Genomic DNA, 12,231 nt, shown 5'->3' with positions numbered 1-12,231 from the left:
AACACCTCATATCACTTTGCGGCCTCACGCACGGTAGTCCCACGGGTGTCGCCTTACTTTTGCCCGGGACCGTTTGCGCCTTTTGGCACACGTATATGATAGTGTCGCTAGCATCCATATGATAAGGAGCCCGGGCTGACATGGCTAGTCGTAAACCCAAAGTGGCACAGACTTACAGGGACAGGCATCCATGACCCAGCATCGAACGTGTCGGTCATCAACGAGTGAATCCAGGCTGTAGCACTGGGCTAGCAGGACTCCGGTGAACCGGGCTGTAGCGGGCTAACAGGACTCCAGTATTCATCGCGTGACATTTCCCCAAAGGGACAGACACAGGAACGAAGAAGGACACATGCCGGCCAGCCTAAGTGTTCCGGAGCAGTAGCAAGCTACCATGGCTCGGTGGAAACACTAGGAGACATTTCCCGATAAGAGAGGCTACTAAAGATAAACAACTAGATAGTCAGATCCCACACATACCAAGCATTTCAATAACATACACACAATATGCTCGATATGTGCAAACACAACATGGCATCACAACATGACTCTACGACTCAAGTAATTTATTCAATAGGCTCCGAGGAGCGAGATATTACAAACAGGGGTCTCATGACCCAACAATCAGAGCATACAAATCAAAGCACAAGCGGAAGCTATCGTGTCTGAGTACAGACATCTATAAATGAAAAAGGCCGATAAGCCTGACTATCTATCAGATCCTGCCGAGGGCACAAGATCGTAGCTGAGGTATCAAGCTAAACGTCGAAGTCCACGTGGAACTACTAGTGAGACTGAAGTCTCTCTGCAAAAACATAAAATAGGCAAACGTGAGTACAAATGTACCCAGCAAGACTTACATCAGAACTAACTACATATGCATCATTTTCAACAAGGGGATGGTGGGGTTTAACTGCAGCAAGCCAGCTTTGACTCGGTGGCTATCCTGAACTACGACTACAAGTAACTCTATGAGGTGGCGCACACGAGTCCACATATTCACCATATCAATATACCACTATGGATCCGCTCCCGTCTCCCTACGAGAACGCCATCCATAGCACTCACGCTTATCTTGCGTATTTTAGAGTATCCACTTTCACTTGTCTATGAACTGATATAAGCAACCCAGAAGTCCTTTTCCGCGGACACGGCTATTCGAATAGATGATGTTAACCCTGCAGGGGTGTACTTCTTCATACATGTTTCCACCACTTAGCGTCTGCACACGACATGTGCTCGGCAGACTTCAAGCGAAAGCCGACGTGGGTGTAGACCACGACCTACCTAAACACTCAAGTCTCTAGTCCAGGTTTATCACCTATTCGGGTTCCATCCATGAGGAGATCCGGCCGGAGTTTCGCTCACAGCCCCAAACGATGTGAACAGGGTTCCGTGACACCAAACGGGCGCCCGGTATACCCGGCCACGTGCCTACCGCATCACAGCCCACCCCTACGGTCAGCGCTGTCCACGGCCTCCAGCAAGCTACAAACACCAGAAACTACTTGCAACTCCTGGACAGAGGACTAGGGTGAATAAGAAGTCGAGCGGGGTCATATTTCAGGGCCCAATGTATGGTAGTAGCTGAATCATGGATCACAAACACAGAACTCAGTTCCTGAGGACGGCTGCAATGAGACAACCCACCATGTACTCCTACATGGCCTCTCACCGCTACCTTTACCAAATCGTGTTCACACACTTAGCTCACACACAGTAGGACATGTTCACACGCCTCTGATTCATCCCCGATGAATCAGACCTGACTCAACTCTAAGCAGTAGCAGGCATGACAAACAAGCATGAATGAGTAGGCACAACAGGGCTCAAACAACTCCTACTCATGCTAAAGGGTTTCATCTATTTACTGTGGCAATGACAGGTCATGCAAAGGATAAAGGGGTTCAGCTACCGCAGCAAGTAACAGTTGAATCGTTGTTGTCCTAATGCAGTAAAAGAGAGCAGGAGCGAGAGAGTAGGATTGTATCGGAATGAACAAGGGGGTTTTGCTTGCCTGGCACTTCTGAAGATAACATTGAGTCTTCATCAGTGTCAACGATCACATCATCGGTATCACGTCTATCGAGAGGGGACAAATACCGGCAACACAGAAGGGAACACAATCAATGCAATGCACAATATGATGCATGATCATGACATGGCAAAATGAATGTGTTTTGGGCTAATGCACCTAAAACCAGATTAAATGAAGTTGGTTTGAATCCAAGATTCAAATTCAAACTCCATATGTGGTTATTTAAATGTCATTCACTTCATTTGTCCTAAACAGTAGTGATAAGTTGTTCTAACATGCATGAAAATGGTACAGATGGATTCCTTGAATTTTTCTGATAATTTTTCATATATAATTTATTTAATTTGGAGTTACGGTTAATTTTCTATGAATTTTAGAAGTTTAGGACATTTTCTGAAAATAATAAATCATTTAAGAATTATTTAAATCCCAGAAAACATTTACTGCGTCAGCAGTGCGTCACCGTGACGTCAGCAGGTCAACAGACGCTGCTGCTGGTCAACCTGACGTGTGGGGGCCACACGTCAGTGACACAGGGCTGTTTCACTCACCGACAGGTGGGACCGGTCAACGGCCACATCAGCTAGGTCAACTCCGACGCGTGGGGCCACTGTGGTTAACTTAAACTAAATAGGGGTTAACCGTGGTTAGTTAAGGGCGTGGGGCCCATATGTCAGTGAGAGATAGGGCTGTTAGCAGGGTCATTAGTGACTAAGTAAGTGCGCCACGTCGGCGTCACCGGAGTTCAGCCGGCGGCGACCAAACCCGGGGCGGCAACACGCCGGAGTTGCTCGGGTTTCGCGTACAGACAGCGGTTTGAGCCGCGGTTGATCTCTACGGGTAGCTGGTGTTGCAGCGCGTCGGCTGGTGGCAGTAGCCGGGCCGGGGCTGGCCGGAGTGGACGGCCACGAGCTCAAAGGCGGTGGCCGGAGTTCGGTTGTGCACGGGATTGCATTAGGGTGCACGGGGAGGACGGTGGTGGGGTGATATGTGCTACTGGGAGCGTGCTGAGCACGATGGAGTGCTCGGACACGAGCTCCAGCGACTAGCGCGGCGGCGGCGACATCGCCGGCGGTGGTAAGCTCGCGGCTCCGGCGGATTCGGTAGCTACGCGGTGCAAACGAGGCAGGGGAGAGAGGGGAAAGATTCCGGTGCTCACGGTGAACTCGCAGAGCAGACTAGTGGGCTCGGGGATGGCTTGGTGACGACGAATCAACGACGGCGATCTCGGGCGGCCGGAGATGGGGAAGACGGCGTGGGCGGCGATGCAGGGCTCCCGGCGTTGCGTAGCTCCATGGAGAGGTCGGGAGCGTCGAGGCGGAGCCTTTGGTCACTCTGGTGGGGTGGAACGACGGTGGTGGCTACGACTGCGACGAGCGGCGGCGACGGCGGTCCTCGGTCGCGCGAGTGAGAGAGCCAGATAAGAGAGAAGAAGGAATGGGGGAGAGTGAGAGCGGTCCAGGGGGGTGCGTGGCATCCTCAGGGCGACGGGGAGACAGGCAGAGAGGCAGGAGGTGGCCTGGGCGTGTGCCCGCGCGCTCCGGCCACGCGCCTGCGCCTACTGGCGCGAGGAGGAAGGCGACAGGGGGGGGGGGGAAGTGGTGGCTGGGCCGCTGCTGGGCCGCACGGTGTTGGGCTGCGGGTAAGCTGAGGTAAGTTCTCTCTCTCTGCTTTTATTTTTTTCTGTTTGTTTTATTTAATTTATTTTGCCACTGTTTTGAATTTAAAATAATTCAAACAATGCCAAAAACTCCTCTGAATATTTTATATTGCTAGATGGACTTTTCCAAAAGCTTATAAAATATTTCAGGGGTATTTGAAATTATATTCTAATTATATGAATATAATTCAAATTCAAATAGTTAATGAATTAAATCCAAAGTCCCAAAAATAAATCCTTAAAAATGTTCAATATTTTGGTTGGGACCAGAACCCTTACCAAAAATTATCAAACATTTAAGAAGAGCATTTTGGAGCAATGAATGAGATTTCTAGGGTTTTTGCCCCTCTTTTATTTAAGTTTTTGAGGCTTCCAAAATTCCTCAGTTCAAGTTTCGAAAATATAGACATGATGCACACAAGAGGCTAGCCTAGAGCACTACCAGCAGCTAGGGATGTGACAGAGATCCGCGCCAGAGTGGTACGGTAATCCAGTTCTGGAAGTCATGCTACTAGATCATGATGAACCTACGAACTATGAAGAAGCGATGGTAAGCCCAGATTCCGCAAAATGGCTTGAAGCCATGAAATCTGAGATGGGATCCATGTATGAGAACAAAGTGTGGACTTTGGTTGACTTGCCCAATGATCGGCAAGCAATTGAGAATAAATGGATCTTCAAGAAGAAGACTGAGCCGACGGTAATATTACTGTCTACAAAGCTCGACTTGTCGCAAAAGGGTTTCGGCAAGTTCAAGGGGTTGACTACGATGAGACCTTCTCACCCGCAGCGATGCTTAAGTCTGTCCGAATCATGTTAGCAATTGCCGCATTTTATGATTATGAAATTCGGCAGATGGATGTCAAAATTGTATTCCTGAATGGTTTTCTGGAAGAAGAGTTGTATATGATGCAACCGGAAGGTTTTTTCGATCCAAAGGGAGCTAACAAAGTGTGCAAGCTCCAGTGATCCATTTATGGACTGGTGCAAGCCTCTCGGAGTTGGAATAAACGCTTTGATAGTGTGATCAAAGCATTTGGTTTTATACAGACTTTTGGAGAAGCCTGTATTTACAAGAAAGTGAGTGGGAGCTCTGTAGCATTTCTGATATTATATGTGGATGACATAATACTGATTGGAAATGATATAGAATTTCTGGATAGCATAAAGGGATACTTGAATAAGAGTTTTTCAATGAAAGACCTCGGTGAAGCTGCTTACATATTAGGCATAAAGATCTATAGAGATAGATCAAGACGTTTAATTGGACTTTCACAAAGCACATACCTTGACAAGATTTTGAAGAAGTTCAAAATGGATCAAGCAAAGAAAGGGTTCTTGCCTGTGTTACAAGGTGTGAAGTTGAGTCAGACTCAATGCCCGACCACTGCAGAAGATAGAGAGAAAATGAAAGATGTTCCCTATGCTTCAGCCATAGGCTCTATCATGTATGCAATGCTGTGTACCAGACCTGATGTGTGCCTTGCTATAAGTCTAGCAGGGAGGTACCAAAGTAATCCAGGAGTGGATCACTGGACAGCGGTCAAGAACATCCTGAAGTACCTGAAAAGGACTAAGGATATGTTTCTCGTATATGGAGGTGACAAAGAGCTCATCGTAAACGGTTACGTTGATGCAAGCTTTGACACTGATCCGGACGATTCTAAATCGCAAACCGGAGCTGTCAGTTGGTGCATTTCTAAACAGAGCATCGTGGCGGGATCTACATGTGAAGCGGAATACATAGCTGCTTCGGAAGCAGCGAATGAAGGAGTCTGGATGAAGGAGTTCATATCAGATCTAGGTGTCATACCTAGTGCATCGGGTCCAATGAAAATCTTTTGTGACAATACTGGTGCAATTGCCTTGGCGAAGGAATCCAGATTTCACAAGAGAACCAAGCACATCAAGAGACGCTTCAATTCCATCCGGGATCTAGTCCAGGTGTGAGACATAGAGATTTGCAAGATACATACGGATCTGAATGTTGCAGACCCGTTGACTAAGCCTCTTCCACGAGCAAAACATGATTAGCACCAAGGCTCCATGGGTGTTAGAATCATTACTGTGTAATCTAGATTATTGACTCCAGTGCAAGTGGGAGACTGAAGGAAATATGCCCTAGAGGCAATAATAAAGTTATTATTTATTTCCTTATATCATGATAAAAGTTTATTATTCATGCTAGAATTGTATTAACCGGAAACATAATACATGTGTGAATACATAGACAAACAGAGTGTCACTAGTATGCCTCTACTTGACTAGCTCGTTAATCAAAGATGGTTATGTTTCCTAACCATGGACAAAGAGTTGTTATTTGATTAACGGGATCACATCATTAGTTGAATGATCTGATTGACATCACCCATTCCATTAGCTTAGCACCCGATCGTTTAGTATGTTGCTATTGCTTTCTTCATGACTTATACATGTTCCTTGACTATGAGATTATGCAACTCCCGTTTGCCAGAGGAACACATTGTAACTACCAAACGTCACAACGTAACTGGGTGATTATAAAGGAGCTCTACAGGTGTCTCCAAAGGTACATGTTGGGTTGGCGTATTTCGAGATTAGGATTTGTCACTCCGATTGTCGGAGAGGTATCTCTAGGCCCTCTCGGTAATGCACATCACTTAAGCCTTGCAAGCATTGCAACTAATGAGTTAATTGCGGGATGATGTATTACAGAACGAGTAAAGAGACTTGCCGGTAACGAGATTGAACTAGGTATAGGATACCGACGATCGAATCTCGGGCAAGTAACATACCGATGATAAAGGGAACAACGTATGTTGTTATGCGATCTGACCGATAAAAGATCTTCGTAGAATATGTAGGAACCAATATGGGCATCCAGGTCCCGCTATTGGTTATTTACCGGAGACGTGTCTCGGTCATGTCTACATTGTTCTCGAACCCGTAGGGTCCGCACGCTTAAGGTTTCGATGACAGTTATATTATGAGTTTATGCGTTTTGATGTACCGAAGGTTGTTCGGAGTCCCGGATGTGATCACGGACATGACGAGGAGTCTTGAAATGGTCGAGACATAAAGATTGATATATTGGAAGCCTATGTTTGGATATCAAAAGTGTTCCGGGTGAAATCGGGATTTTACCGGATTACCGGGAGGTTACCGGAACCCCCCTGGGAGGTATATGGCCTTAGTGGAAGAGAGGAGAGGTGGCCAGAGATGGGCCGCGCGCCCCTCCCCCCTTGGTCCGAATAGGACAAGGAGAGGGGGCCGGCCCCCTTCCTCCTCTCTCTCCTCTTCCTCCCCCCCCCCCCCCCCCCCTCCGCGAATCCTATTCCAACTAGGAAAGGGGGGGAGTTCTACTCCCGGAGGGAGTAGGACTCCTCCTGGCGCGCATCCTCTTGGCCGGCCGCCCCGCTCCCCCTTTGAACCTTTATATACGGAGGCAAGGGGCACCCCTAAGGACACAAGTTGATCCACGTGATCATATTCTTAGCCGTGTGCGGTGCCCCCTTCCACCATAGTCCTCGATAATATTGTAGCGGTGCTTAGGCGAAGCCCTGCGACAGTAGTACATCAAGATCGTCACCACGCCGTCGTGCTGATGGAACTCTTCCCCGACACTTTGCTGGATCGGAGTCCGGGGATCGTCATCGAGCTGAACGTGTGCTAGAACTCGGAGGTGCCGTAGTTTCGGTGCTTGATCGGTTGGGCCGTGAAGACGTACGACTACATCAACCAAGTTAACGCTTCCGTTGTCGATCTACAAGGGTACGTAGATCACACTCTCCCCTCTCGTTGCTATGCATCACCATGATCTTGCGTGTGCTTAGGAAATTTTTTGAAATTACTACGTTCCCCAACACCAGCGCGCCGGGTTCGGGCTGGGTCCGCCGGTGCTGTTTTCGGCCCAAGCCGGCGAAAATCGGGCTCCTGGGGGCGCGACTGGGCCATTTTTTCGGCGCCGGCGCGAAAAAATCGCCTGGGGAGGCCTTCCTGGGGGCGCGGCTGGAGATGCCCTTAGGGTACAACGTTACTTGGAAGAGGCAAGTCACCTGCTCTCCCAATCTGCCGGTTCCCATGGCCAAGGATGGATTCAACCCGTGCTTGTGGGGAGAGAGCCAACCAATCAAAGATGAAGGAGTATTTGACAAAAAAACTACCACATTAGGGGTTACCGTCCCACAGAACTACCACATTCAAAAAAGTGACTGATAACTACCAAAAATTTCTAATTTTGTGACTAAAAACTAACACTTTTGAAAAATGGTCAGTTTAGACGATTTAAGCACGTTTATGACATGCGGGACCCACCTGTCAGGGCTGATGTGGCGGCAAAGTCAACTTCGTTTATTTTGACTGTTAAGCTGACCATTATGACAGGTGGGGCCCATACGTCGGTCCCTTTAAAAAAATAAAAACAACCAGGTCCCTATAACTTTTAAAAAAGTAATCAGATCCTTGCAAGTTTTATAAAAAAGCAATCAAGTCCTTTTCAGTTTTTTAGTAAAAGCAATCGGGTCCCTGCGGACGAGCTCGTCGCCGGAGCCGGCTGTCGGTGTCGCGAGCTACTGCTCGATGGTAGATGCGGGCCTGGCCGACCGCCGAGCGCGGCCGTGTGTGGGTTGCAGGGGGCGGTGCGGCACTGGGAGGAGGAGGCGGGGCGAGTCGTGAGCGCGGGTCGGGCAGGGTTCGCATGGCGGCGGCAGAGGCGGGAGCCAAGCAGCAGTGGGGCTGTGGCGGGGCACGCAGGCCGGCGGGCAGCGCGGGCAGTTTGCGGCGGCCGGGCCAGCAAGCCGCAACAGCAGCAAGCCAGCAGGGGGCGCGGGGCAGGAGCTCCGCGGCAGCAGGCAGGGGAGGCCAGGGGCTCGCCGGCGCGGGAAGCAGAGGGCAACAGCGGGGACAACGGCGGTAGCGGCGGCGCCTAGGAGCAGGAGAGCAGCCGTAGGGCCGCGGCCACAGCGGCGAGACGAACGGCAGCGACTAGCTTCGGCAGCGAGATAGAGAGAGGAAGAAGAAGAATGACGTGTGGGCCCACCTGTCATAACGGTCAGCTCAACGGTCAAAATGAACGGAGTTGAATTTGCCGCCACGTCAGCCTTGACAGATGGGTCCCGCATGTCATAAACGTGCTCAAATCGTCTAAACTGACCATTTTTCAAAAATGGTAGTTTTTAGTCATAAAATTAAAAAAAATGATAGTTATCAGTCACTTTTTTGAATGTGGTAGTTCTGTGGGACGGCAACCCCTAATATGATAGTTTTTTGTCAAATACTCAAGATGAAGTAATCTACAACAAAGAGACCTTAGGTGCGGACGGCGACGGACATGGCCATGCGCTCGTGGTCGACACCGCCAGCCAAGAGGAGGAAGGCGACGGCGCCGTCCAAGCCCTTACGGAGGAACGCCGCGGCGTCGGCCATGCGCTCGCAGAGGACGGTCACGTCGAGGCAGGCGATGGCCACCTGCAGGCGCTCACGGAGGACGGCCACGACGTCGGCTATGCCATCCCAGAGGATGGCCAGAACGTGCAGGCCGACGATGGCAACCGTGTGGCGCACGCGGATGGCCATCATGCGCTTTCCGACGATCGCGGCCGCATGGCGCACGGGGGCGTCCAAGCTCTCGCAGGTATTGTTCACTCGCTGGCCGATACTGTGCAGTCGCTATACCTGGTGAAGCTGGTGAAGCTATACCTGCTAAATTGATCCGCATTGAAGACCAAGTTATCAGAATTTATGAATATCCAAAAATGGGAGGCCAAATGTAGCAACATGCGCACTCTGCACATGACCCAATCTTACAAGTGATCGCTCGAGAAACACTCATCGTGCACGCTCGAAGCTAAACGCCAAGCGGCCACGTACCCATCGATCTCGTTGCTTAACACGACTCCCGAAGTTGCCAAGGCACGAACCCAATCTTACAAGTGATCGCTCCAGAAACACTACAAGGCACGAAACTCTTGTCCTGCACAAAAGCCACGTACCCATCAACCATGTTGCTTAACACAACTCCCGAGCTGCCGGCAATCCAATCCACCAACAACCTGCAAAGTTGCAAGTCACGAGCGCAAATGCCCCGTGGACACACGCATCTCCGGCCGCGCGCAGACTCACGAGACGCTACCGCCCGATGCCGGCACGACGGCGCACCAGCCTTGCTCTCCTCGCCCACCTGTGCGTGTCGCTCGCCTCCGCGGCGTCCTACAGCGTCGTCGACTACGGCGCCGTGGCCGACGGCCGGACAGACTGCGCAGGGGCGTTCCTCCGCGCGTGGGCCGCGGCGTGCGGCACGGAAGGCGAGGGCCCGGCCGCGGTGGTCGTGCCGGCAGGCGAGTTCTTGGTTTCCAGGGCGAGGTTCAGCGGGCCGTGCAGGAGCGGCGCGGTGAGCGTGAGCATCGCGGGCACGGTGCTCGCGCCCGTGCCGTACGCCGGCGCGCAGCTCTGGATCGTGTTCCAGAACGTGGACGGGGTGTCCGTCATCGGCGGCACGCTCGACGGCAGGGGCCAGGCGTACTGGGCGTGCCGGAGAGCCGGCGGCGGCTCCTCTTGCCCCGCCGCCACCAGGGTCAGTACGTGTTCTTTCTTTCAGAAAATGAGTGTGTCAGTGAGCCGAGATAATGCATGAACCCGACTGATTTGGGGATGCTCCGTCGCAGTCGTTGACGATCTACCGGTCGAGGAACGTGGTGATCCAAGGCCTGACGTCGGTGAACAGCGCGGGCATACACGTCACCGTGCAGGCGAGCACCGGCGTGGCGATAGTGGACACGGTGGTGTCGGCGCCGGGGGACAGCCCCAACACCGACGGCATCCACATCAAGCAGTCGAGCGACATCACCATCCGGAACGCTGTCGTCGGTACCGGCGACGACTGCATCTCCATGGTCGAGGGCTCGTCGGACGTCTGGATTCAGGGCGTCACGTGCGGCCCTGGGCACGGCATCAGGTGAGTGACGAGGTCCAACCCTGTCCATCCACTCCGGATATGTGTCTAATCTATTCCCTGATGTGGTGTATATGCCATTGCCAGTATTGGGAGCCTGGGAGACACGCCGGAGCAGGTGGCCGTGCGGAACATCACCGTGAAGGCCGTGACGCTCGCCGGGACGACCAACGGGCTGCGGATCAAGTCGTGGGCCAAGGCCAACAGCGGGCTCGTCGACGGCGTCGCCTTCTCGGACGTGGTCATGAGGAACGTCCGCAACCCGATTATCGTCGACCAGAACTACTGCCCCGGCAACGTCAGCTGCCCCACCGAGGTGTCGTAGCACCCAACTCAAGATCACAACACTGCATTTTCAGGGAATGCTGCTGACACAATGTAGTGTGCCTTTGTTTCAGGGATCGGGGATCAAGATCACCAACGTGTCATACACGGACGTCGAGGGGACGTCGGCGACGTCGGTGGCGGTGCGGTTCGACTGCAGCCCGAGCCAGCCGTGCACCGGAATCACCATGCGGAACGTTTGGCTGGGCTACGGGGAGCGGCGGCGAGCGGCCGAGTCCTTTTGCCGGAACGCGTATGGGGTTGCGTATGGGCACGTTGTCCCGCCGAGTTGCCTGGCCCACCAGGAAATGTTTTGCTACAAGTGAGATGACCGAACGAAATACAGTATTATTGTTGGATTCGATACGCTATGTACTTATGAACATGGTGCTGTTGGCAAATTTTAAAGTAAAATACACAAATGGGATTGCTAAATCTGAGCCGTATGGACTTTAACGAAATAGTCTATGATATATCCGTGAGCTCTTACATAGAGATCCGTGCAAAAAAAATCAGAATTTTTTATTTCTTCTTTTTTATACATTCTGTCACTTGACTGAGATGACTAAGATCTAGCCGCACCCTTAAGAAAAAGTATTTAGACCTCCCTACACCTGAGGGTCGTATGAAAGAAATAAAATTCCAGCCAATAAATGATAGATTTTCCCCACAAAAGAAGTAAAAATAAGTAAATAGAAGATTTACCCAGGGTCAGGTGAACAAATGTTCGCGAACACGTTTGGATATTTATGTGGACAGCTGGTCAGACGGATCCACCCAACGACATCCCTTAGTTTCGGATTGTCGATTGTGACTGGCAGCGGGTCAGGTGAACATGGATTGTGAGGAGACATGGTTCAACTAATAATGGGCCGGGCGGACCACCCAAACTCCCTTATAACCCCAAACTACCCTATAGCCCCCCTCCCCCTCCCGATTTGGGGACGATATGTGGGATTTTGAACATCAACCGGTCGAAACCGATTCGGTGATCAATGTTGGATGATTAAATGTGTCTGGGCGGCTAGCTATGGACAATTGTAGACGCTTTGGTGATTTGCGTTGGATATGCCCTAATGAGGATCATCAAATGGACGCCCTGGCAAAGCGAATGATATCCAACCCTATCCTCAAATGTTCATCCCCTCCTTTCTTTTCCTACTCCTAACAATGAAAACAATCAAAGCTAAATAACACAATACATCAATAACTCAAAGATGAATATTCCAATGGAACAACAATTCAAATATAAATATTACGATCCAAACATGAATTTTTGAA

At 50.8% G+C, this 12,231-nt stretch overlaps 1 protein-coding gene across 1 annotated transcript; it reads left to right on the top strand.

The window, feature by feature from the left end:
- Positions 1-9,612: 9,612 nt before the first annotated feature.
- LOC123082231 (polygalacturonase) lies at positions 9,613-11,375 on the top strand. Its single transcript, XM_044504603.1, has 4 exons — positions 9,613-10,248; positions 10,340-10,629; positions 10,714-10,942; positions 11,025-11,375. The coding sequence occupies exons 1-4, from the start codon at positions 9,814-9,816 to the stop codon at positions 11,274-11,276; spliced, it is 1,206 nt and encodes a 401-aa protein (XP_044360538.1). The 5' UTR covers positions 9,613-9,813; the 3' UTR covers positions 11,277-11,375.
- Positions 11,376-12,231: the final 856 nt, after the last annotated feature.

This window comes from Triticum aestivum, chromosome 4A (assembly GCF_018294505.1).
Source record: "Triticum aestivum cultivar Chinese Spring chromosome 4A, IWGSC CS RefSeq v2.1, whole genome shotgun sequence".
Taxonomy (NCBI): domain Eukaryota; kingdom Viridiplantae; phylum Streptophyta; class Magnoliopsida; order Poales; family Poaceae; genus Triticum; species Triticum aestivum.
This window is presented reverse-complemented; position numbering and strand designations above follow the sequence as displayed.